The sequence below is a fragment of the Eschrichtius robustus genome, chromosome 5, assembly GCF_028021215.1.
Source record: "Eschrichtius robustus isolate mEscRob2 chromosome 5, mEscRob2.pri, whole genome shotgun sequence".
In the NCBI taxonomy this organism is placed as follows: domain Eukaryota; kingdom Metazoa; phylum Chordata; class Mammalia; order Artiodactyla; family Eschrichtiidae; genus Eschrichtius; species Eschrichtius robustus.
In genome coordinates this window covers 31,667,883-31,695,544 of record NC_090828.1, presented here as the reverse complement: position 1 = coordinate 31,695,544, position 27,662 = coordinate 31,667,883, and the positions used below count along the sequence as shown (strand labels likewise).

The 27,662-nt window shown below is 42.3% G+C and overlaps 1 protein-coding gene across 4 annotated transcripts in view; it reads left to right on the top strand.

Annotated features, from left to right (window-relative positions):
- Nucleotides 1–386: 386 nt before the first annotated feature.
- Nucleotides 387–27,662, top strand: part of PARD3B (par-3 family cell polarity regulator beta) — a 1,041,870-nt gene continuing 1,014,594 nt past the window's right edge. For all 4 annotated transcript variants that reach the window (XR_011074130.1, XM_068544614.1, XM_068544613.1 and 1 more), the window contains exon 1: nucleotides 387–605. Coding sequence is in view for 3 of the 4 variants with exons in the window: in XM_068544614.1 (XP_068400715.1) it covers nucleotides 486–605 (120 nt within the window). In the remaining variant the exon portion in view is untranslated. The remainder of the gene's footprint in view (nucleotides 606–27,662) is intronic.

Sequence of the window (27,662 nt, the reverse complement as noted above, 5' to 3'; positions counted from 1 at the left end):
AGGAGTTGGGATCCGGCGCAAAAGTTTCCTCCCAACTCCGGCCCTGCGCGCCGCCGCCGCCGCCCACTCCAGCCCGGGGCCTGGGGTCGGCCCCGCCGCCGCCGCCGCCAGGGCCAGGGCCAGGGCCGGGCCAGGCCGGGCCGGCAGTTTCGCTTTGGCAGGCGGGGAGCAGCCGCCTGGGCCGGGCCCGCGCCGGAGCAGGAGCAGGAGGAGCAGCCGGGCCCCTGGACCGCGGCGTCTCCGGCCCCCCGCCACCTGGGAGGTAGCCCTCCCCGCTGCCGCCTCCTCTCCGATTCCCGCCCGCCGGCGGCCGCCTGCCCGGGGCGAAGGGGCTCTGCTGCTAGACCCCGGCCCTGAGGGGCGCCGGGGAGAGGCGCCCCGGGGTCTCTGTGCCCGCCCGCGCCCGGCGGCCCCCGAGAGTGGGGCCGCGCCCGCCGGCCCAGACACCTGTTCGGCCCGGCCCGGCGTGGTCTCCGGGGGCCAGGATGAAAGTGACCGTGTGCTTCGGCAGGACCGGCATCGTGGTGCCCTGCAAGGAGGGCCAGCTGCGCGTCCGGGAGCTCACGCAGCAGGCGCTGCAGCGGTACCTGAAGACCCGGGAGAAGGTGGGCGCGGCGCGGGGGGCGCGCGGGCGGGGCGGAGGAGGGGGCGCGGCTGCGGGCGGACTCCCCGGGAGCGCTCCGCGGCCACGGCACCTGCCAGGTGCCCCGAGGACAGGGTGGCGACGCTCGGGGGACGCAGAGCACCTCGGCGACCTGATTTGTCACGACCTGTGGCCGCAACTTCTGGATGTTGCTAATATAACTGACCTGGGCGTTTATGGGCGTTTGTGGGCCTTGCTTGTCCAAGGGTGGCGCGGGTACCGCAGCATCAGAATCACTCGGGGGCTCGTTAGAAAGGCACCATCTGGTGCCCCAGTCCAAGCCCACGGCCTCAGAGTCTGCTTTTCAACAAGCTCCCAGGTGATTGCACTGGTCACTGAAGTTTGACAAGCACTGCTTTAGAAGTTGTTTGAGCGAACAGTTCTCAAGGGAACGCTTGAAGGTGCTGCTCACCTCAGGTGTGATTTTTGACCTGCTAAGGCCCGCCCTACGTCTGCTCCTTGGGTTAGAAAGTTGATTGGTTCAAGTATCAGATACTCGGAAGTTATAACTGATAGAGCCCTTGGAATTTCAGCCCCGTGAGCTGGCTTCCCTCAATGACTTCGGCAGGAGCTCAGGTGGAGGGATGCTGTGTGCTTACACCAACCACTCTGCACTTTGCTATTTTTACTTTAACACCACACAGTATATCAACATTTACTAAGTGTGTGGGCTGTGTCAGGTCTAGGGTGACTATTTTTTTTTTTTTTAACATCTTTATTGGAGTATAATTGCTTTACAATGGTGTGTTAGTTTCTGCTTTATAACAAAGTGCATCAGTTATACATATGTTCCCATATCTCTTCCCTCTTGCATCTCCTTCCCTCCCGCCCTCCCTATCCCACACCTCTAGGTGGTCACAAAGTGACTATTGAAATGATGACAAAGAGTGTCCCCAGCTCTGTCCCTGAAGTCAGGAGCAAGTGAAAATTAAGTGGAGCTCTGGAAGAGTGTTTTTAAGTGTGCAGTGCACACTTAAATGTTCAGAAAACCTAGCTGGCCTCTGGAACTCATATTGTATTTTTGGGTAACATGCTGGGCCTCTGTTTCTTCTTCAATGGAAATTTTAAATGAAGGCATCCAAGAGCATCTTTTTATTTTTTTGAATCCTCACATGGGATATCTTGTTTGCCCCAAATCCTCCTCAAACAGGACAAGTCATAAACTCTTGCTTTAGAGGCCAATGGTTCTCTTAATATTTGTTCTCGTGCTGTGAGAACTGTCAAAATAGTGTGTTGGCCAATTTCGAGAATGGAAAGATGTAATTTCTTTTAATGTCTTTTAGGTTATGCAAGGCATAAAAGTAATTGTGTTTCTTCTAAATATATAATTGAGGCATTTAAGAAAATCTCTTGCACGTCTGTGCCTCCACTGAGAATTATTATATAGGAAAAAATTCCACCCTGGATAAATACATGTGTATGTTGCCTTGAACAGCTAAGAGTTGGAGAAGAGCATAGTGAATGATCTGCTAATATATAAAATATAATCTCAAAAGCTGGACTCTTTACTAATGGAATCGAGGCAGAGAGAGAAAATAATCAAAGTGACCTGTATAACTATATGAGTATTTACCCAATGGTTCTTCTTCCATTGTTACAGTAGTGTGCTGACTATATTGTGTAATTCAGTTGAAAACTGAGATTTACACAAGTAACCAGTTGTCCTTGAAATCATATTTCCCTAACTTCTGAAAGTAAGCTAAGGTTAAACCTAACAACGTTATTCTAGACAAATTATTAAAGTAGATCTCATTGAAGGATTGCTTTATTGAGATGATAAACTTATTTTTATTTTTAATTATTATTAAAAATAATTTATCTCTAAAGCCTTGTATATTTAGAACTTTAATACTTGGAGCTGTCCAAGTAATAGAAGTAAGATATAAGCTTATAAATAACACATGGGGAACTAACTGTATGATATTTAATGCATTGTAATTTGATCTTAAAAGGTGTTAAAAAGCTATTGATATTCTGGACTGAAAGCATGATTTATAATATCACATATCCCATAATATAATTGTATTGATCAGTTTACTGTTATTACCAGACATTACATTTTTCTGTGTTTACATTTATATATTAGTGAATGTGACATTTAAAGGCCACCTGCAACTTAAAAATTCTCCCTCCCTTCTTCGGCTTTTAAAATCTCAATTTAATAACTGGCAAGTGATATTTTTCCTTCCCAAAATATTCCTCTCTCATAGTTTCATTTTAAATAGCATTGTAATCATAACAAGCCTTAACTAATAGTAAATGGTCTTCCTAATGGAACTAAAATGTCAAGAAATACTCTGATAAATTCCATGCTTTTATCCATTGAATTTAGAAAATGATGGGAAAAGACCAGAAATGTCGAAATTCAGTTTGGAAAACAATTTGGCATAAATTCAGTGTCTTTAAATCGGTGAAAGAGTTAAAAGGCTTGTTTCCCTGGACAGCAAGGTTTTAAGCCCTTACTCAGTAGTAATAACACAACAACCAACATGAATTGTGCTTACTTGGTGCAGGCACTGTTCTAGGTGCCTTACATATATTAAATGACTGACTGCATGAGCTAGGTACTAATATCCCCATTTTACAGATGGGGGAAAAAGAAACACAGAAATATGACTAGTGCATGGTAGAACTGGGATTTGAACCCAGGAACTATGCCTCCAGGTCCTTACTCTCAGTCATTAATACACAGGCTAGTAGGTCATTATGCAGTGGAATTTATCTATCTTATTTATTTTTTTAGAGTTTGTTTTAAAGAGACAATTTCATCTACAAACTGCTGCAGTAACCTATCAACCTATCAAGCAGTTGTGTTTCTTGCAAAGGGATGGGACATCCACAAACTCCTCTTGATTTTATCTTTTACAGTATAGGTCTCTATGTTATAGGGAGAAGTCTAATTTCTGTGACAAGTATTGCAGGATTTGCATCAAGTATGAAGGATCTTCCTCAGTCTAATTACAAATTGAAAAATTGGGTAAGATCTCTGAGATATCCAGGTAGAGAGGTAAAGAGGTAAACAAGTTTAGCAGGAACGTGAATGTAAATTAAGCCCGTTTCTTCCGGGGCCCTGAATAATTTAGATGGGAGAAAGGCAGATGTCAAGATTGAGGATAACGTTTTGGTTTGTACACTTTGAAGGGTAAGTGAAGCCCAAGGAGGCCATTCTGGATTTTGTGGGCAGCAGCAGAGAAGTAACCACCTCCAACTGAGAAGAAGAAACAAAGGAAACTGGTATTTGTGGAATGTGGGGAGCCAGCTGAATCAGCATCAGATAAGGCCAGAAGTAGGTAAGATGCTGAAGAGACGGAGGGAGCTTTGGGGAAGGCTTTAATTATGCTCTGAAATCTGGGACTTTGAGGTTCCTGTGGCCTCCCCCTCCCTGCCATTTGATGAACTCTACTGGTGAGGTGAATTGACCAAGGGGCAAGAATTATGGGGTTGCTTGTCTTTGGATCCTAGTAGTTTGTCATTGTCCAAGGCTCTAAATCCAATTCAGTTAAGTAGTTAGTGGAGAGGAGATTGTCTTAAGTAGTCAAGGTGGGGATCATTGAGTAATTAGTTAATTAATCATCAAAATTACGTGTCACAGGTGAATGGGTAATTGAGCCATATCCTGCGGGGCTCTCAACCCTGGCTGATCATTAGTTACCTCTAATTTTAACATTTAACATTTTAAATAATACAAATGCCTGAGTCCCTTTCTCCAAGATCCTCATTCAGTGGGTTTTGAGTGGAGCCTGGGCATAGGTATTTAAAAAAAAAAAATAGTCCAGATGATACAAATGCCAAGCCAGGATTCAGAGCCACTAATCTACGACCACTAATCTTTTAGTATCACTGAACTAATTTGATTTTTAAACTCATTTGGTGGCAGATACTATGTCTTAGATACCTACGGACCAACCTGTTATTAGCAACTGTCTTTCCACTCCTACCCTGAATGAATTCTCACAGCAGGTGCTCAAATAACTTATTAAATTGAACATTCATTTTATATGTAAGTAAATAAGGGAAAGATTTGTTTAGTAACAAAAGTGTAAATGAGTGTATAGGTGTGTGTGTGAGTTCAGGAGTTGAATGAGATAATATGAATGTTGAGTTCATGGGGTAGTGGGTGTGATGGAATTTTTAAGAAGATTTGCGGATCTGTATGTATAAGGATAGTTTTTTTTTTTTAAGTAAAGAAACATCTGATTGACTTTCAAAATGATTCTCTTCTGTATTTAGATATTTGGAATAATTTGTTTGTTTTACAAGTTGAGATCAGCTTCCCGGATCTGAATTAAGATAAGAGCAATTATCTTTATTGATTAATTGTGAGATCAATCTAAGAATCTGTGCAGCAACAAGAATCTGGTATGATATCGTATTGGACTGGCCTGGAGGAATAAATTAGAATTCTTGAATTCCTGAATTTTTCAGCTTTTGATGTCTCGTTTCCAGATTTTAAGTTTCCTGTACACATAAGCTAAATGTATACCACACTGGATTCCCAAAATGCTTTTCAGTTTATTAGGCACTGACTGACTAGAGTGCTTTATTTCCTATTCAGTTCTCTCCTCTCCCAATGTGTGGACTAGATGCTCTTTCCAGCATGTGGATAGGACTGACTCACCATCAACAAGGCACATGTTTCTAACTTGGTTTTGGTTCTGTTACTTGACTTGCATTGAGCAGCCTCTGAGTTTGCAAACACAGGGCTCCTGGGGCCTGCTATGACCCACAGACATGTTTTTTAAGTTCTGCTCAGTGTTATATTTTGACTTAGTTGCCATGTTTAAATATTTTGAGATTTCATGGAAAAATCCAGATTTCTGTCTTCTTTTAGGGAAAAAAGAATCAGAAGCTCTGAGAATACTGGGCTTTAATTTCCCACATGGCAACCATCAGTTGGAGCTGAGGACACCTCTTTAGAAGGAATCATTATGCTCTAGTCTCCATTATTACCTTTCCCAATAGATGAGTGTAAGTTATTCTCCAGCTAAAATGCTCTCAACAAGATTATTAAGATCTGACAGCCAAAACCCATGGTTACTTTTCAGTCCTTATTTTTGATGATATCTCATCTTTTAAAACTCTCTTTGCCCATGAGCTTTCCAGGATTTTTAAACATGTCTTTCTCGTCTGTGTCTTTGCAGGTGCTCTCAATACTGTTTCCTTGTGTGCTGGCGCCTCAGGGTTCTGGCCTTTCTTTCAGTCGGATCTCTTCCATTCCATGGCTTCAGCTACCCTCAAGCACACACCTCTAGCCTTGAACTTGCTATAGAACTCAGTATCCACCAGCCTGTGGACTTCACCTCCTTGATGTCCCACATACAGTTCGAGCCCAGCCTGTTCTCTGTACATCTGCTTCTCCCCATTCTCCTGTAGCCTGTTTCTCCATTTCTGGTGCCACCATTCACGTGGTTATCTAATCCAGAAACCTGGAAATCCTTCATTCCTTGATTGACCTCTCATCCTCCATATTCTACCACTTGTCTAGTTGGTCAGAAAGTTCCTTTGATGCTTCCACATGCTATCTCTTTGATCTGCTTCCTCTTTTCTGCACCAAATCTTGCGTTTCTCATTCCTACCATGGGGAGCTGCAGCAGACCAGTAACTGGCCTTTCTGCCTTTCCTAGCTCCCAACTCTTCCAAACTGTTCTCCATTGAGGACTTTACAGCTGCAAACCTGATCATGTCTGGAGTATTGCTGGGAATATTTGAGTGGCTCTACATTGCTTTTTAGGTGAAAACCCACTTTGCTTACCGGTCCAGTATCTTCTCTATTCCTTTGTACCCTTTAAATTAGTACGTGTAACATAGTATTCTGTCACATTTTCCCCCACCCCAGGTAAATCCTGCTCATCTCTTGGGATGAGTTTCCAGTTGCCTCTTCTCTAGGAATTCCCTCCCTCCCTTTCCCCCTCACCATCACTTGGGGGCCACATTCTTGTGTTCCTAGAGCTCCCTATGCTGTGCTTTCATTTTGAAAACTACATCTTACATTATACTGTCTATTGGTCAGGGTCTAGCAACTTAATAGACAGCCCCCGAAGGACAGTGGTTTATCCCAGCAAAGGGTTCTCTTTCTGGGTGGGAGGTGCGGGCTCTGACCCATACAACCAGCTGCCCACTGTTCCTTTTGGCTTTGGCATTTTCTGCAGATCCCCTGCAGTGTGCTAACTGATGAACAAAGAGAAAGTGGAGGATACCCCAGGAGGCGTGGGGTCTGGCCTAGAAGTGGCAGACATCACTTTTGTGTCAGCATTCTACTGGTGAGACTGGCCGTGTGCACCATCTAGATGCAGTGGCCTGGGAAAGTAGTCCCCTTGGACATAGGAGAGCGACTAGCTGGGCTCTGCCACGTAGTGCAATCATTCTGTCTCCCTTACTCTACTGTGGACTATTCAAGAACAAAGAATGAGTCTTATTTATTTTCCTATCCCTGTTTTTAGCACAGTACCTGATATATAGTATGTATACCAGAAATGCTTGGTAAATTATATCAAATTTCACATCGTTTTCTCTCATAAAAATGAAAATGACCTTGTATTCAACACAATGTTTTGTAAGTTTGAAATCTTTATATGTGGTGTAGTTTTAAAAAGAAAGTCTAAATGCAACTTGCAGTAGTTTAGTGATCCATTATATCTGCCACACTGATTGTCTTTAATAACAGCTTCAAATTCTGACACTTTGTAGATTTTTGAGACTGAGTGCTTGGCAGTCCTGGATTGTCAGCGAAGGAACATCATATGTTTTTGTTTCATGAAGATTTGTGCCATGCTGTCCCATATATTTGAACAATGTTTGATTTTCAGCATTTTATTTGTTAATTTCATGTTGATTTTAAAAATGATTGTGGACTATCTCAATTTGGGTGGATCCGTTATTTTTGCAAGGCACTGTATCTGCATCTTGGGGCTGCCAAATGAGGTCTGCCTCCCATCTCGGGGCCCCACTGTTCTTTTGATTGCAGGACTCTCGCTCTTTGGGTTGCAATGAGATGGAATTGTGGGATACCAAGAGGACAGGATGTTTAAAAAGGTTTCACTCTCAATTTAGTCTTTATCAGATGCAGTGCCAAGTATCATCCAGATAAATACGCCCCGTCCTGCGCCTGTCCTCTGCCTCAGGTGAGGCTGTTAAACTCATCAGGTGGTCCTGGGCCCTGGAGGAGGAGCTGGTGGGGCATCACTTGGTGATGGAGGCAGATAACGGAAGAGATGTCTGCAACTCTCGGCTAAGCCACTATCAGCAAGACCAGAGAACCACACTGGCAGGGGAAATGATCAGACCCATTCTATTGCTTCATTTGAGGCAGAAGTTAAGGGTATGTGGGGAGCTCTGATAATAGACTTCTGAAACCTTTTTAGGGAGATTTAGAGCAAGTCTCGCTACTGTTCTTTATTTATAGACACGAACCCTAGAAAGAGTAACCTCTAAGCAAAGATGGGCTTCTGACAAGGGATGTATAGACATAATTTGTACTCCTCCCTATTTATAGATAGGTGGCCTATTTTGGGGAAGGGATGTGGAGAGAGTGGGATACCTGACTTAAGAATGATGGGTAATGACTGCAACCTCTTACTTGAAAAAGTATGTCGCGTATTCAGCGAGGCCTTAGTCAGAGCCCCCAGTAGTGGATGCTTTGCTACGGTTGCTTTTAACAATCCAAATGTCACGTCAGTCACTTCAGAGAAGATTTTACAGAGTGACACTGGGTCAAGCATTGTGTTTTGTGCTGGGGATATAGCATAAAATAAGGCATAGTCCCTGCTCCATCAGGCTTACAGACTAAAAGGGCAGAGAAAAGAATGTAAATAAGCAACACAGTGTGGTAGAGGGGCCCTGGGGTGGTGGACAGAGGGAGTGGTTGACTCTGACTTTGGAGCAGGGAGAGATGGGGAAGTCATGCCGGTTTCACTGGGGGTTATACCCGGGCAGGGAATGGACATCTGCAGGGCAGTAAGGGTGGGGAGGGTACTGGAGAGACGGGGGGGAGAGAGAAGCAGTCTGCCTCTGACTGAAGGTGCACCAGGTTTTCGGGGGGTGTGGGAAGAGAATGGCATTATGGAAAGTTTCCTCGGACTGACTGTGGGAGGGAAGGGGAGGAACGAGGCTGTAGCGGGGAGGCCGGGTCCAGGCCAGGAGGCCTTCGCTGTGACTGCCTAAAGAGCATGCGGAGCCAGTGAGACGCTCCGGGTGGGGTGGTGATAGTGTTTGGTTTTCTCTTCTCTGTCGCTTGTCCCGGAGGATGGAGACAGAGGGAGCTGGGACTGGAGGCGGAGAACTGGTCCACGCCCTGGTTGTGGAAGTGGAGGTTAGACATATTGAAGCAGAAGAGGAAATGGGCTTGGAAACTTCAGGGGCAAAGAAATGAGACTTGGGAGCTGACCTTCTGTGGCAAGGGAAGTATGGGTGGAAATGAGGGAGAGGGAGCCGCCTGAGGCTTACCTGTTCACCGTCAGGGGACACTTCAGTGACTCCACCTGCGTTCCAGGCATTGCGGCCTGGGGATCCGGAGACCAGTGAGACACGGTCTGTGCCCTCCAGGAGCCCCGTAGGTGGGGCTAGGAGAGGTGGGAGGCTGAGCGTGGATGAAAGGCTTGCCAGGGAGTGTTTGAGGGCCCAGCTGAGATCATGAATCATGAGTTCATAAAAGTGCCAGTCTTTTGCATCAGCGTTTTGACATTGGATTAGAGCCTTGATTCAAGATCGGGATTGAGGGCAGATGTGGAAAAAATGTGGCATCCAGAAATAAAAGTGGTCAGACTGAGTTGATGACGGTGTGAACTATATTGGTGGTTTCCAGACTTTTGTGATGGAGTCACAGTGGCTGAAAGCCGTCTGTTTGCCCCTCCAGACCCACGCCTGTGACCTGGGAGGCTGAGCGGTGTAAACTCTCTTGCTGTCTGGTGTCTAGTTGGGGTCAGCCATGGGAGAGGTCCCAGCGCGAGGCAGCTCCCTTCTTGCCAGGTCATTGTGGGTTGGCGGCTTCCCTTTACCAAAGGACACAGCTCCCATCAGGCGGCCCTCCCTGCATGCCTCTCTCCACTGTATTGCATCCACTCCTTTCCCTGGCCCCTTGGGTACCAGATGATGGCAAGGCCTCAGTACTTAGGAGTGCTATCCCCTTAATGTTTTCCTTTAACCCTGGGCAAACCTTTATAAATAGTTTCTTTATTAAACTTCTAAGTGCCTAATTTGAGTGAACCATCTGTTTCCTGCCAGGACATGGACTGATAAATACAGCAGTAATAGTTTTTCCTTTATGACCCAGTACCCACAACACATGTATTCAAATGAAATAAGTTTCAGGAGGATGCTTACCCTTATTAAAAATGATGCCCTCTTATTTTTTATTCTGTTGTTTTATGTTTTAAAAAATGTAGTTGGGACATACTAAATTGGTTTCACTGCCCACTAGTGGGTTAGGGACCATAGTTTGAAAACCACTGGGCTACCTGATGTTTAGGGAGTCCTGGATGGATCATCAAGTCAGATGAGTCTAGAAATCTCCACAGGGTCCCATTGTTTTTCTGGGCTGAGATAAAGTGTGAGGCTGAAGATAAATTCCTAACATCAGGTATGTGTTACAAGGGTTTAAATTACAATCTATGGGCTTTAATGCCAAGTATCTCATACAGATAAGATTTATAAGATCTTGACACTTGTGAATGGCCGGCACCTGAGCTCAGTCACCTTGGCCCAGAAGTTCAGGTGGCTTGATAAAATCTTGGAGAAATTGAAAGAGTTTCACTTGCCCTCCCGTATTTCTTTCATCATGACATAGTCATAGTATTGGTAACTTTAAATATTAGGTTCTGGATTACTTCCTTTTGTAGCAAAGAGTTGAGGAGATGCAAGATGGATAAATAATCCTCGTCTGTATTTATAGGCACATTGATAGAGATTCAGTGGGCTTGAGTTTTGACAGCAGTGTTTGATCAGAGACATTTTCCCAGAACCTTAAAAAAACAAAACTGCACTTCAGAAATCTCTAGTAAAAAAAAAACAAAAAAACCTTTTTTTTTGGTTGCTGCTACTAAATTTGCATTTCAGATCTTTCTGCCTTTTCTTTCACTTCTGTCTGTGGGTGAGCAGGGAGGGCTGCGTGGGACTGTGCCTCTGGATAGTGAGGAGGTTTCTCTTGCTGTATTAGTTTCCTAGGACCGCAGCGACCAAGTACCACAAGCTGGGTGGCCAAACTGGGTGGCTTAAAACAACCAATTTTTTTTCACAGCTCTGAAGCCTAGAGGTTCACGGTCAATGTGTTGGCAGGCTCAAGCCCCCTTTGAAGCCTCCAGAGAGGAGCCTTCCGTGCCTCTTCCAGCTTCTTTTGGGCCCAGACATTCCTCAGCTTCTGGCAGCATAACTCCAGTCTCTGCCTTCATCTTTACACGGCCATCTTCCCTCCGTGTCTCTTCTCTTCTTATGAAAACACAAATCACATCAGATTAGGGCTCACCCTAATGACCTCACTTAAGATATTTACATCTGTAAGACCCTGTTTCTAAATAAGGTCACATTCACAAGGTACCAAGGGACTTCAACATAGCCTTGGGGGGCGGAGGGGGGCAGTTCAGCTCATAACAATTGCTATTCAGTTTAATGCATTTTTAATGCATTTTTCACTGCTTTTACAATAAGAGACATCGAGAAAATTCTCTTGATTCCCTGTTGCCTTCCCCATAATGTTGCTCTCTTTATTCCTCAAGTTTTTGCTCCAAAATGGTCCACAGATAACTTGCTTCCTGTTTTATTGAGAAATAAAGGTCTTTTGGTCTGATATCACTTGCTGCTACCTTCACTATTATATGCATTTCAGTATCAATGCCCTTGTTCTTAGCTGCCTCTTCAGGTGCCTTATTGAGACTCATGTTTGTCTTAAATTCCGCCTCATCCCACGCCCTTTGTGTTCTGGTTTCCTCGAGCATTGGTGAAGCCCAGGGGCTTGTATGAATTGAATTCCTCTTCAGTCTATAATTAGGGAGTTTTTGAGCACCTATTCAGTGCCATACACAGTTCCTTTCCTTCAGGGCTTCACAATCCAGTTGGAGAGACATGTATACTTACTGAAAAGAAAGCAACAGCCAGGGGCCAGATGAGTTCTCCATGCATTAAGGGAGAGAACTCACAGTTGCCTGGAATGGCCCAATGTGAAAAATGGATAAAATCTAGATAAATGAAAGAAGGAAGGGGGAGAGATAAAGGAAATAGACACATGGAAGCAGAGATAGAGGAAATAGATACATTGTAGCAGTTCTCAGACTTGCTGGTTTCAACGCCCTTATTGACTCTTCTGTTTTACAGGACCTGAAAGAGCTTTTCTATGCAGATTGTACCTATCTATATTTACCATATCAGAAATTAAATTAACTGAGAAATTAAAAAAAATTTAATTGATTTAGGATAACGATCCCATAACAAGATTACTTGTTGTCATGAAAATAACTATATTTTTCAAAGGAAAAGAAAAAATTTATTGAGAAGAGTGGCACTGTGTAACATTTTTGCCAATCTCTTTGATGCTTGCTTATTAGATAGCTGGATTCTCAAATGTGCCTGCTTGCTTGTTCAGTCTGTTGCAATATGTTGTTTTGGTTGAAATACATCAAGAAAATCCTGCCTCACATAGATAAGTAGCTGGAAGAAGGAGGAGCATTTTAAAAGCTTTTCCAGGTACTTACAGATAAGCTTTTTGTATGCTACATGCAGATCCAACAGTGATGGTTTGTTTCCATTTTTCTTCCTTTCTCATACATTTATCATATCACAGTTTCTATGGGTCAGGAACCTTGGTACCACTTAGCTGAGTCCTCTTCTTTGAGTCTCACCAGCTACGATAGAGATGAAAGCTAGGCTGCATTCTCAGGAGGCTTGACTGGAAAGAATCGGATTCTGAGCTCACTCAGGTGGTTGGCAGAATTCATTCCTTGCAGCTGTAGGACTGAGAGCCCTAGCTTTTACTGGCTATGAGCTGGAGGCGACTCTCAGCTCCTAGAGGTCACCTTCCTTTCCTAGAGGTCACTTGCAGTTCCATATCATGTGGAACTTCCCATCCTGGCTGATTACTTCATCAAGCCAGCAAGGAGGATCTCTGAAGCATGATGGCTAGCAAGACGGAATCTTACATAACATAACATAATCATGGGAATGACAGCTCAATAGGGTTTGGTTTCTTAAAGATTAGTTGCAATGTGGAATCTGAAATCATGCCAGTAAAATTTTTGTACTCTAATTCATTCATTTGTGTTGTACTTTGAATAGATCTTCTATCCATGTGCGATGTTCTAACATCATACATTGGTCATTTGGAAAACACTGGTTCACTGAGTTATGCCAGTCTCCCAAATGTTGGTACCTTTAGTTATACGATTTCAAAACCACATACATTGACATTACCATCAATTTCATCAGAAAAGTGTAAGTTTTGGGAAACTATCAAGCTCACAGTGGTTGTTACAGTTTTCTAAAATTTTAAATTTTGCTTTATTATTGGCAACAAATACAGTCATTTGTTTTCCATGAAGTGCTCAGGTTCACATCATTTATTCTTGATGTGAAAAATGCCAAATGGTGAAGTATGAATAATCATAGTTTGTCTGTCAGTCATTCTTTGAAATGAAAATGGTGCCCCATGAAAAAAAACAGTTCAACTCAACTCGATCAATCATGAGTGCTTTTGCCGAGGTAACATTGTATGTCATTATGCAGAAGTGCTTTATGTGGACTTTCTAATCTTCACATACATTGTTAAAAAGATGTGAATCAAGGGTCAAAAATTAATAACATTTTTACTGCTTCATCAAGGGCATTCTTAAGTTAAATTGACCATTTTTAAAAAAATGCAAATGAGTGAGTGGCAGTGAAGAATACAGGGATTTCTAGTACTGTTTACTGCCTTGATTCAAGCTAAGGCACCTGCCGTTTTACCCACCACTGCCTTTGCACCGGGAGTGCAAGTGTCAACATACTTGTTCCAAGGATAAACTGTGGGATTCCAAAAAGTTATTCAACATGTTGACTATTTCAGTGCTAGTCTTTATTGTCAGGCACTCACATACAAAAAAATTCTTCAGTTAGTGTCAGCCCCAAGTAGTCATCTCATACGAAAGAAACAGCAAGTTCAGTTACACCTGTAGATCAATCCATGTGTTTACACCTGTAGATCAATCCATGTGTAAGACAGAAGTACAATTCTACAGATGGGATATTAACTCAGTCTTCACATTCGTAGCCAGATGTTTCATTTGAGGAGTTCCAGTATCATTGGGAACTGGCACTGTCATACCTTATTTTATTTTATTTTTTTTTAACTGACTTATCCAGTAGGCATTCAGCAATCTCAGTTGCATAAGGCTTTCTTAGTCAACTAATGCAATACAATAGCTTACCCTGTAAAGTGCTTCAGTAGCTTTTTTCATTTTTAGTTTGAAAAGCTGTTAAAATGTTTGGCTTTTAAAATGTTCATTATGCCTGCATTAAAAAATATTCACTTCCTTTTCCTTTAAATTCTAGGTGCTTAATTTCAAAATGATACTACAACTATTTGAAAATGTTCTGTTGCATTAGACACAATAATGTAAATTACCAGTATCTTTAAGGTCAAAGAAATGATAACTTTCATGTTTTTGTCTATTCACAGTTTTGCACCTTTATTTTTTTTTTTTGGTAGAGTTTTCCCTTCTATGAATCAGAGACCTCTGGTGTGTCAGTTTCATCTTTTAAAAAATATCCTTAAATTTAGATAGTACAGCTGTGGTGGGTTGAAGAAGGAGGTTTTCTAATCCCCCTTTTTTATGTGTTGAATTTTTTATTGTTGTAAAATATACCTAATATAAAATTTACCTTTTTAACTGTTCTTAAATATACAGTTGTGTGGCATTAAGTACATTCACATTGTTGTGCATCCATCACCACCATCCACCTCCAGAACCTTTTCATCTTCCCAAACTGAAACTTCATACCTAGTAAACATTAACTCCCCATTTCTCCCTTTCCCCCAATCCCTGGTAGTCACCATTCTATCTTCTGTCTCTTCGAATTTTACTATTCTGGGTACCTCATGTAAGTGAAATCATACAACATTTGTCCTTTGAGGCTGGCTTATTTCATTTAGCATAATGTCTTCAAGGTTCATCTATGTTGCAGCCTATATCAGAATTTCCTTCCTTTTTAGGTTTTAATAATACTCCATTGTATGTATATACCATACACCACATTTTTTTTTTTGCTTCTTGATTTTTTTAAAAAATTTACTTAACTATAGGTGATGTACAATATTGTGTTAGTTTCAGGTGTAGAGCTTTAGATTCTTTTCCACTATAGGTATATACCACGTTTTATCCATTGTTTATCTATTCATCCATTGATGGACACTTGGGTTGCTTCTACCTTTTGGCTATTTTGAATAGTGCTCTATGAACATAGGTGTACAAATATCTGTCTGAGTACTTGCTTTCAGTTCTTTTGAGTGTATATCCAGAAATGGAATTGCTGGATTATATGGTAGTTTTATGTTTAATTTCTTGAGGAACCACCATAATTTTTTCCATAGCGGCTGCAGCATTTGATATTCCCACAAGCAATGCACAAGGGTTCCAATTTCTCCACATCCCTGCCAACATTTGTTATTTTCTGTGTGTGTTTAAAATATTATAGCCACCTTAATGGGTTTGAAGTATCTAATCTCCTCTTTGAAATCAGTGATCCATCTTTAAATATAAAAAAGTTATACTTTTAAAAAATTTTAGAGTGAAATATTAAATTCTAAGTTATAGTTTGATATATTTGAACATTTAGAAATATTCTTGAAAAGGTTTAAAATATTACTGCAAATTTGTGAAAGGACAAATAAAATATGTAAATACCTTTCTGGCTTTGGCCTTGTGGAACTCCTGAAAAGGTCTTGATACCTCCAGGGGTTCATAGTCCTCACTTGAGAACTGTTCACTGGAGTATAGTGTTGGGAAACATCTTCACAGTGAGTTTAGTCACTGTTTCCTTAGGTGGGTAAAGGCCATTTCCCTTGGTCCACAAATCTATTTACTATATTTCAAAAAAATTTTTCCCCATAGCCTATACCCAAGATTTTATTTTATTTTATTTTAAAGAAATAACTAAAAAATAAAAAATATAGAAAAGAAATAAACAGGTCAGTTGACATGGAATTAAGGTTGGGAAGGAAGACTGTTTTGTCATTGACTGGGAACCTATTTAGGGTCTGGCAACAGAAGGTAGGAATAGATTATTGTACTTTTCTGGTAACAGAGATATTTTAAGTCTGTTCTTAATCTTTAATATTTTTAAAGATAACTTAAGGAGGATATCCTTATCAGTCTTGATGTTTAGAGATTTCTCTGGAGCAGAATTTGCAACACTTATTTAAAACATTTTAGATATGTTGTTAGAATACCCACTGGCATTTGGGGCATTCTACTATTAGTATGCTTAGAATAGGAAAATAGCAAGCAGCCTCCCTGGATTAGATGACTACAAGAAATGATTGAAATTTGACTAACAAAAAAAAAAAAAGACAACAGAAGTTAGGGACATTGTTTTGTATTTTATTACCCAAAGGAACATGTCACTATTTAAAATAACATTCCAAAAATATCAGTATTTAAATGGGAGTATTTTTTTCATCAGCCATCCACTGTACATTGGGGGTGGTGGTGCTGAACTGGAGCTTCACCTGAGGTTGGGGCAGCCTCACCTGTTTTTAAAAAAATTATTTATTTATTTATTTATTTATGGCTGTGTTGGGTCTTCGTTTCTGTGCGAGGGCTTTCTCTAGTTGCGGCGAGCGGGGGCCACTCTTCATCGCGGTGCGCGGGCCTCTCTTGTTGCGGAGCACAGGCTCCAGACGCGCAGGCTCAGTAGTTGTGGCTCACGGGCCCAGTTGCTCCGCGGCACGTGGGATCTTCCCGGACCGGGGCTCGAACCCGTGTCCCCTGCATCGGCAGGCAGATTCTCAACCACTGCGCCACCAGGGAAGCCCCAGCCTCACCTTTTTTGCTTTCACTGCACAGTTTACATATTTAGACTCTCTTAAAAGGACCTTATTTAAATATCACTAATTGGCTCCATGTGTACAGTTCATATCTTTTATTTTTTTAAAAAACTAAAGGTGGTGATCATTCATCTTTACTTTGTAGTAGGACATCTCTTTGCTATGACTTAGATGCTGTTTAAAAATCACCATGCCTTTCTGTAAACTCTGATTCATGGAGAGTAGATTTGTTATAAATGTGTAAATAATATTGTAGGTAAATATTAACATATAGGTTGAAAGGACAAGACAAGATGTGTAATAGAGCAGTGATCATCAGATGATACACACCCATGTGATTATTAATTGGAGAATGTGGACTGTGGACCTTGGTACAAATTGAACATCCTGCATTCATGTAGCGAACAGGTTTGGGTGGCGTGCCTGGCATTCTTGGTTATGGTTATGTTGCTTAGGTGGATAGTTGCATAATAAGATATTTAGTACATTTCTTTGCAACTAAAAATGGAGAGAAATTTTAGTTTGTTCCCTTTAGCTTTCACATCATGAGGAATATAGTTTTGAATATTACTTTAGATTATTCCATGCAGTGATGATGAAAATGAATTGGGAAGGGGAGCGGGTGAGAACACTAAGAAAAGTACATGTTTGGGCAAAAAGCGACGAGATGATACTTAATGTGGGAGTGCTTCTGTGTACATTGGGCCGCTTGCTGCTGCAGCCTCGAAGATCAAGAGATTAAGCACCATTACGATGGTGTAAAAAACAAAACCTTTTTCCTGCATGTTTGCCATGATTTTCTGTCTTTGGCCTGCAGTATTGAGTTGAGATTTTAAAGTGAGTGGTAAAGTTTATAATGGGGCTACACGGGGACTCAGAGTAGCGGTTCGGGTGATCATAGGGCTTGGGGCTTGTCTGGTGCTCAGTGCGGAGGAAGTCAAAATATTGGGCCTCTTTTGAGAAGACGAAGTCGGGAAGGGGGTGAGATTTTGGAGATGAAGACTGTAGTATGTGCTGTGAAGCAGTGAGCTCAGATCCCTGTGTGAGAGAGAACTTTTTGTACTCTCAGTGAGGCAAACCTTGTCCCCAAAGAGTGTCTGGTAAACTTGATGAATTCATTACTCCCAAGAGGTGGTGTAGGTGGGAAGTAGAAGCAATTTGGCTGTGTTTATGAGGCAGGGCCAGACCATACCTTACCATTAGGGTTGATGTTGGAAAGACAAATACACTGCTTTGTGCCTCTTTTTATGATGAGCCTGGCAAAGAACAGTGGGTAGAATGAAGTCTGACAGCTTCTTTGTCATCCTCATCAGGATTATCTCCATCTGGCTGGAATAGGGGTTTCAGTTTCTGAGGACAGGTAGTTGAGAACATTGTGGCTTTAGAACTTTGAGAATATTGAGAGTCTTGATTGCCTGGGTAGGAGTTTTACTCAAAGGCAAGGGAAAGCAGTGATCATGACATGGTAAAGGCAGTCTTTTTAGGGGGATTGACCAGGGTGCAGTGTACAGGGTGGATTGGAGGGGAAAAACTGAAGATCAAACAGTTAGCTGTTGTAACCGAGACACTTAAATCCTGTTGGTATGAGCTCTGATTTCTGTATGCTTTGTTTCTACTACTTCAGGCAATATTTGGAGTAGAACATCTACTCGCTTAGACTGGCCGGCCAAGAAAGTCAAACAGATTCATTGTGGGCTTTTGGGAGAAGCACTGCATTTGGTGTCTGGGGCCTTGGGGTGTAGCCCAGCACTTCTGTTAATGTGAATTACCTCTGAAACCATGGGCAAGGCCTTTGAATCTCAAGACCTTGGACATAGAGTAGCTTATTTCTGAGACTCTCCCTAGCTATTTTTTTTTTTTTAATTGTCTCATTTATTACTTGCAAGTATACATTTCTAAGTACTCACTTCTACAGGCTGCCAGGGAGTGGTCTTTTAGGGGCCTCTCGTGATGATGTATGATGAATATATGACTCATGTACAATTAACAGCGTATATTTCCATACAAACAATTTCAGAGCCCTAACTCTCTCTTAATAGTTTTCACTTCCTTAAGTAGGGTTAAGCCCTTGAAATTCTGTTTGCATCTTTAATTTATTTGAAAAATGAATTTTTCTGAGAGATACATAACTCATCTCCCTAATTAGATTGTAACCTCCTTGAAAGCAAAATGCTTTGTTTTGTTCTGTTTGCTTGTTTGTTTTAATCCATCATAATGCCTTAAATAGCACTGTGCATACAGAAAACACTTAATAAAGCATATGAGTGAATGAGTAGCTAGAGCGTAAATTTCCATTCAAATCACATTATTATGAACTCTGAAATATTGAAACATGAACTAATAAAGGCTTAGGCCTGTGATATTTTATTACTTCCCTGAATTAAATAATGTGTTTGTAATGATTATTGCTGTGGCTACATGTAGGTAGAACTGAAAAGGTCAGGCTGAGGCCAGGAAAGGTCTCCACAGTGTACTGCTCTAGGACAAATTAGTAGGAGTTAGTTCATAATCATATAACTTTTATTCTCAATGCAGAAAGGAAATGTCATTTTCCAGAGATCAGTCTTGGATCCTGAATCCTCATGGATTCAGAGCAGTGCCCTACCCTTGGGGAAGGGGAAACAAAGTCAAGAGTTTAGAAGTGACAGGGGTCAGTTACATAGAGAACAAAACACTTTGTCAGTTTTCTGGCCAGAAGGAGAACACTTTTCCTGACTAGAGATGATTTTTGAGATGAAAGCTTTCCAAGATATGGGATTCCTGGCGTCTATGTTAGTTTGTATGGGAGCCGGAGACCAGAGGATAAGAAGAGAAGTGTGAGGGAGGACGAAGAGGAGGGTGCCTGCAGTGGTATGAAGGGAGGGTAGCAGACATTGCTAGGGGAAGGTGGGGGAGGAAGAGTGCAGCTGCAGGGGAGCTCCTCATTGTGGGAGGAAGCTGACCTCTGTCCACATCTGTAGCCCTGGTCCTTATATCCTAACCCAGGACATTCACTGATGTCATAATGATGTCTGACCCGTGGTCAGCAGGAATGGGGATGTTTGACCTATGTTTTAAGACATTGCATCAGAAGTCAGTTAAAACAGATAATCAGTTATTTAATTTCTCTTTTAGAAACACTTCTATAAACACAATAAGTGTACCTTTTTTTCCTGACAATACCTTAGTTGTTTGATTGTCTGAGGAACTGAGCTAAATAGGCGGATGCTCCAGATGGCTGTTTAAATCTTGTACATAAAAATCATAAAGTCAGTTATGCATTCATGGAGCCAGTGTTCATTGGCTGGCAAACATGTGTCAGAGACTTTGCCAGTCAGTGGAGGTACAGTAGAGATATTATCTGGTTCCTGCCTTCTTATCTGGTTCCTTTCCTAATCATAATTAGGAAATTATGATTCTGTCTGATGGTGCACATCACCTAGAAAGCATCATGTCTCAGAGAGGACCACTCTGCTTGGGGAGTTGGAATTTTAGAAGCCCTCCTAAAAGAGATGAAACTTGAGATTTCTCTGCTGCCTTAAATTATTGATTCAAAAATCTTCTTTGGATGAAACCACAGAGACCATGTGTTGACATAGATGACCGGGACAGCCTAACTTGGCTGGTTGCTGTACCATTCCATCCTGTCTGCTCTTCCGTCTTCAGTCCTGGGTCATTTTTTGCCTCTACTGAAGTGAGATATAAGAGACACTCTGAAATGGACCCTCCACCCTCTGCAATCTCCATACTTTCTTTATCTGCACTGGTTTTCACTGGCAATATCTTTCCCACTAGACTGTAAGCTCCTTTGTGGTCATGATAATGACAGTGACATTGATGTTGGCGGTGGTGGTGATGATAATATCTAACATCCTTTGAGCATTACTCAACACCAGACAGTGTGTATGCATTATCTCATCTGATGCCTACAGCCTCTGTCAATCTCTCATATCTTACCGAAGATGTCATTGAGACTTAGAGAGGTTAGATGACTCTTCCATATCAGTCGTCATCACAGTGGAATAGGTGGTCACTTGTCTGTTGAGTGTTGTTGTTGTGTTTGGGTTTTTTTTGTGTGAATCTATGCATGTAATTTACATCCTTCCTCCCTGCCACATGCTCAGCTACTACATGCTTTTGTTTGTGGTAAGTACAAGATAAGTGACAGATTCTGCTATGTAAGGAGATTATGATCCCTGTTTTTTCATTGCTCTGGTTGGCATGCTGGCAGAGTGGTCCCCAGATGCCCTTGGGTGCTAAGGCATTGAAATGCAGGTCACTATTTGCCCTTCAGCCTGCTCTTCTGCCTTTTGTTTTGCCATCACTGGCTCTCTTCTTCTCTTTTGTCAGGAGTCTCTAGCTCAGCACTCTCCCATGGCTTCTGCTCTTGGGGATCACCGCTTACATGCCTCCTCTGTCACTGTGGCTAATCCTCTGCCACTGCTGACTCCTGCTGAGCCCAGGTTGACTGCTCTTTTTACTTCTCTTTTGCTCTCTTCCTTCTCTCACAGGGTCTCCCGTGTGTTTAGCATCCACTTCAAGAAGCTGGCCAACTGGGCATTTGTTTTGCCTGTGAACTGACCGGACATTTCGTGTCAGAGAGTCCTATTCTTGGCCTTTCTTCTGAGCTTTATCCCTGGGTGGCCGTGTGGGTCCAGGAATATTAGTTGGTCCTCAAAGGTGGTTGCTTGTTTGATTGTTGTGTACAGCTCCCAAGTTGGAGCTGTTTAAGGACCACAGTACCAGAGATGATGCTTTACTGTATTCATAACTGTTGATTAGGAATAAAACAAGTTATCACTTGCCTAAAACTTTATTTTCATTTCTGTGCCGTCTTTTTAAAAGAAATTATGACAGAGTTCTTTATGAATCCCAGCTAGCAGCTACCTCATACTTTGTTCTTAATAAATCTTGCTTGAATACGTGGATTTTGTATTTTAACTCTGACATTGACGGAATTATTCTTCTTTCCAATGGGCATTTTGACTCTACCTCTATTGTGTGGATACTTAACACTCACAAGAGGATAAAGATTCCTGGCTTTTACACAGTGGTTTGAGTTTCAGCCCCTGGTGTGGGGACACCTCAGTTTGGAGAGGAAGAAGCGTGACACGGTTTTCAATTGTGTGGACTCTGAAGTGAGATTAGCTAGTTCCAAAAACAAGCTCTACTATGTCTTAGTTGTATGACCTTGGGCAACTTACACTCACTGTGCCTCAGTTTCCTCATCTGTAAGATGGGATTATAGCACTGATATGAAGGACTACATGTGTTCACATTCCTAAAGTGCTTAGAGAGTGCTGCATGTACACTAACAGCCTAAGTGTGTCTTCAGTGTAGTGTCCATGTTTCTCAGGTGGGCTCTGAGCAGGTCCTGCAGTGGCGTTTATTCCCAGTACCTAGCGTAAGCCCTCGGAAGTCTGTTAACTACATACATGAGTGTATAAAAACATAGCAAACCTTTTACCAAATCTCCTTAGTCCTTTACATTATTTTTTATTGAATAAATTGTTCTTCTGAGCTTGTTTTCTACTCTTCAAGTGACTCTGTTTTAGTTTCTGAATTTTCATTGATTTGACTATGATTCGTTTGTTGATATTCTTTCTAGCTGTCCTAGGAGCAGTCATTAGCCACAAGAAGATTCACTTAGCAATTTCACAGGAACTGGCTTTGGTTCTGAGTTGTCCACCAAACTAAGACAAAAACATGTGTGGTTTTGTTATAATCTGTATGTTGTTCCACATGCCTAGTTTCTGAAATTATGAAAGTGGTCATTCATTATGGTGTGTCTCCTAATGCTTTATTTCAAGTGAATTTATTCTTGGTTAACAGGAGCAGTTGTGACAAGCCCCTAAAGTATTGATTGCGTTTTGCTTTTTAAATTCTAGACATAAAACCATTCCCATGAAAACCTAAGTTATATCATAAAGGACTTAAATCTATTTAAATATGGCATGTAGGCTTCTTTTTTTTTAGTTCAAGGGAAAATGTAGGTTATTGATCCTCTGAAACCCACTGGTGCTAAGAAAGCAGTTCAAATTGGAATCCTCCATTGGACATTTGTTGATATAGATGAACGGACATTTTCCCCTCCCTTTGGTGTGGGATGGACTTGAGTTGGAAATGTTCTTGAGTGACATGGTACTTGAGTCTAGTGTCATCACCATTGGAGATACAGGGCCACGCCTGCTCTCTTCCCAGCTCTTTTTGGCTCTGATGCTCACCAGTGCTTCTGGGAGCCAGGGCCGATTTCAGCACAGTGTCTGAGACCGAGAATAGTTATGCTCATTTGATTTAACACTATTCACCTGATTAGCTCAGTTCGTGGTCTTGGATAATACCTGCCATTTAGTAAAATCAGTCTTTGTTGGCCCTTTAGATATAAGGCCCTGTGGAGATCCAGGTCTGTTAATCCTACCCCATGATTTCTTTGGCAGTCCTGGCTCTTGTTATGGGGAGCCTTGATAGCTGACCCTTAGCTCCTCTGTTATTCCAGTATTGTATCCCTCATTTTATAATCTAGGTCATAGCCTCTTATCTCTTCCTTCTGGGCTCCTCATTATCCCCAACCTCTCTTATTTTAGGGTCCCTAAGGTAGAAACTAGAATCTTGTAATTAATAACTCTGTCCTGACACCACCTTTGGTCTGATTTTGAATATTTGACTCTTTAAAGTCACACAGTAGCTTGAGGCCCCCTACAGAGAATGACTGGTAGGGCTTGCCTCCTGCCAGCAGCTGGAATGCTGCTAGCTTTGAGGGCAGGACTCCCTTAATCCGTGCTACAGCAGAAGTTCCACACAGGTCTCCCTGGGGCAAGGTGTACAGTTGAATGTGCCTCTGTGGGATCTAAGGCAAAAGAGGGGAGATGAGGGGAATGGGAAACAGTATCTGAACTTACTTTTCCTACAGCGATGTTTGTTTTGTAAATCAAGGAATACTCAGCATTGTTGCAGCACACTTCTTTTCTTAATAAAAAATGAAGTGTTAATCCTGCATATCTGAAGTTGATGCTATAGGCCAGTGGGACTCAACATGACATCAACAGGTGTGTGTATGTGTGACATCAACGCGCATGACATCAACATGCATATCAGTGGGGAGGGGTGTATTATATAATGGAATCACCAGTGTTGCTTTTCTACAATAAACATGTATAGTTTCTACCCCCAATCACCCATTCAGTTTCCCAGGGGTAGTGGCAGGTGTTTGAGTCATCATCAGGCTCTCGTCTGCTTTCCTTTATGGTGTATTTGGGCTACACTCATGGTGGGTCGTAGTCATTGGCCCTGGATCATAATAACAATAGGAAATATAACTAATATATATTGAGCAATTGGTCTGTGCCAGGAACTTTTTTTAATGGGTATTTTTCTTTTGTGCTGAGTTAAGGCACTTGCTTGACAATTCTAACATGACTTAGAATTTGAAATATAACTTGACTATATATGTTTATATATTCACATATGTATTTATTCAGGTCATGAATCATCCTTTTTCTTGGGGTGGGGTAAATGGGCTTTGTAAATTGATCAGAGTGTATTGTTTTTAGTTCTGCAACAGAAATCAAAGTACTTCATTTATATATTCTTTTCTTTTTTTAAAAAAAATTTATTTATTTATTTTTGGCTGCGCTGGGTTTTCGTTGCTGCACACAGGCTTTCTCTAGCTGCGGCGAGCGGGGGCTACTCTTTGATGTGGTGCGCGGGCTTCTCATTGTGTTGGCTTCTCTTTGTTGCAGAGCACGGGCTCTAGGCGCGTGGGCTTCAGTAGTTGTGGCATGTGGGCTCAGTAGTTGTAGCTCGCAGGCTCTAGAGCGCAGGCTCAGTAGTTGTGGCGCACGGGCTTAGTTGCTCCGTGGCATGTAGGATCTTCCCGGACCAGGGCTTGAACCCGTGTCCCCTGCATTGGCAGGAGGATTCTTAACCACTGCGCCACCAGGGAAGTCCCCATTTATATATTCGTCCCCATTTATATATTCTTAAAATACAGGCTAGAGCTAACAAATATTTATTAATATTTACTATGTGCCCGACTCCATGCCAAATGCTTTCATTGTATCATTCCATTTAATTCTTGCAAAAGCAAAGTACAAATGGCCCTTGAAAAGCACAGGTTTGAACTGCAAGGGTCCACTTATATGCAGATTTTTTTCAATAGTAAATGCTACAGTACGGCATGATCCGTGGTTGGTTGAATGTGGATACAGAGAAACCATGGATATGGAGGGCAGATTATAAGTTATATACAGATTTTCAACTCTGTGGAGGTTCAGTGCCCCTAACCCTTCATTATTCAAGGGTCAGCTGTACTTCCAGTTTTACCTCTAATCTACAGATGCGGAAACTGAGGCATAGAGGATTTAAGGGATATGATGATAGTAATAGCTAGAATTTAATGAGTGCTCACTACCTACCAGGCACGTTCTAAATGCTTTGCTTTGTTAACCTACTTAATCCTCACAACAACTGCATGAAGCATTTACTGTTATCCTCACTACTTTATAGGTGAGGAAACTGAGGCCTAGAGGGTAAGTGCCTCGTTCATGGTCATCTAGGTGGCAGAGCCAGGTTCCAAGCCTAGGCTACCTGATCACATTGCACAGGGACCCTGGAGTAGAACCTAGCTCTTCTGTCTCAACATCTCTTTTCCAGAGCTGCATTGCCTCCAGTCATTTAAAGGCAATTAAAACTGATGGTTAGCAAAGAGTGACAATTTGTTTAGATCAGTGGCTCTCAGTTGGGGGTGGTTTTTGCCCCCCAGGGACATTGTGCAATGTCTGGAGGAATTGTTGGTTGTCAGCACTAGAGAGAGGCTGCTCTTGGCATCTACTAGGAGAGGCCGTGAATGCCACACTAACCCTCTTCCAGCACAGAGGACAGTTCCCCCACAGCAAATTATCAGCCCAAAATGTCAGTGGTGCTGGGACTGAGGAACTCTGGTTTAGAGTGTTTTGAATAGTACCTTTTGTCTCGGAGGAATCAATTTCTTTTGTTCAAAATTATGCAGAAGATAGTTTTAGGCTGGAGAGTAAACAGAAAAAGGGGGTGGAGCTGGGAGGGTCTTGGCTTGGAGAACACTTATCTTTGAGCTGTGTTCATTCTTATTTTAAAAGCTGTGCTTGAGGGGATTCATAGGATCACAGATTCCAGGTTAAAGGATCTCTCACCTTCTGGAATGTAGGAGGATGACATCTTTAAGTCTATTCATATAGCTGGGTTTGAGATATGTCTGGAGTGTGTGTCTCTCGGCATCTGTGTGGTGAACACTTCTTTGTAGATGATTCGTGTGTGTGTGTGTGTGTGTGTGTGTGTGTGTGTGGGTGGTGTATAAGAGTGACTTCATAAAGGGTGACTTCTGCCAGAATTCAGAACACAGCAGGTAATGTGCATACAGAAGAGGTAAGAGCATGAGTAATTCTTGTCTCATGAGAAAGATATAAACTAGTTTATTATAATGATGTAATATTTGGGTGCTTGATTTATCATCCCCATTTCCAGTGATGCAAAACCTAAAAAGGACTAAACAGGTTGTAAAAATTCAAAGTGGGTCTTTGAAGTCTGGCCTTTTCCCCTAAGCAATTAAAGTGTCACTTTTGTTCTGATAGTTTTCTTTTTTTTTTTAATTTTTATTTTATTATTATTTAATTTATTTATTTTTGGCTGCGTTGGGTCTTTGTTGCTGTATACAGACTTTCTCTAGTTGCCTTGAGCGGGGGCTACTCTTCGTTGTGGTGTGCGGGCTTCTCATTGCAGTGGCTTCTCTTGTTGCAGAGCACGGGCTCTAGGCGCGTGGGCTTCAGTAGTTGTGGCACGCGGGCTCAGTAGTTGTGGCTTGTGGGCTCTAGAGCGCAGGCTCAGTAGTTGTGGTACACGGGGTTAGTTGCTCCGCAGCATGTGGGATCTTCCTGGACCAGGGATTGAACCCATGTCCCCTGCATTGGCAGGCAGATTCTTAACCACTGCGCCACCAGGGAAGTCCCATTGTTCTGATAGTTTTCTGTTTGTGGATGTTTCCACAGATCATGGTTAAGAACTCAACACATGTACCCATAGAGGGGAAGTTTGGGAAGCTTTCGATGTTTATTCCATGAGAGAGGTCATAATCTGGGAAGATGTGACCCTCTCAGGTAACAAGGCAGAGAAGTATCATAGTAAAGCTGTAGACTCAGGGTTGTAGTACCCCTGAGGAGATGAGTATTCATTTGTGTGCTGAGCAGTGGGGACCCAGGGTAGGAAGGGTTGTGAGGGAGGAGGTGGCCTTTGAACTAGATCTTGTTTTAGGAGAAGCTTAAGAGTAATCCAGGTCGAGTACCAGCCTAGGCAAAAGTGTGGCCTTTTTAGGGCTGGCTGGGGAAGGGAGATGAAAGGAAATCTTCGTCATCACAACAATAATAATCATGGCTGCCACTTATTGAGTGCTAACTCTGTAAAGGCACTAGTCTGGAGGCTTTATGATAAACCCATTCAATCCTCACAGCCATTTCATGGGGCTGGTATTATCCTTCACAGACAGGAAAACCAAGACCTAGCAAGGCCCAGTGTCCTGTCCATGGCCACAGGGCTCTTGTGGGCCCCAGGCAGCCCATGGGCAGCAGTCCGTCCCGGTTCAGGCGTGGCGGTTCTCTGTGTGACTGGGGGGTGGTGTAAGCAGAGCTGTGCTGTGGCAAGATGAGCTTCTGGAAGAAATGCCTGTGACACACCTTTCTGCGCCATTAGAGTAAGTTTGGGCTTTGTTTAAGGAAACTGGCTCTGTTATACTTGGTCTCATAGGAATTCTTGTAAATTTTGTGACCTGGGAAATTGGACAAGTATGATTTGAGGTGAACTAGCCAAAGTGATTGATTTGGGCATTAAGTGTGAAAGTGTAAGTGCAGACTAAACGAATGGTAATTATTACCACAAAGCTTTCCTCCAGGAGAGTCAGGGCAAGCCAGTCTGGAATCTGTGGCTCTTTGGGTTAGCTGTGAGGATATAACCACAGCGCTTTCTTCCCTTCTACCTTAGTAGCTCCAGTGCAGGGATGAGGGAGTGGAGGGG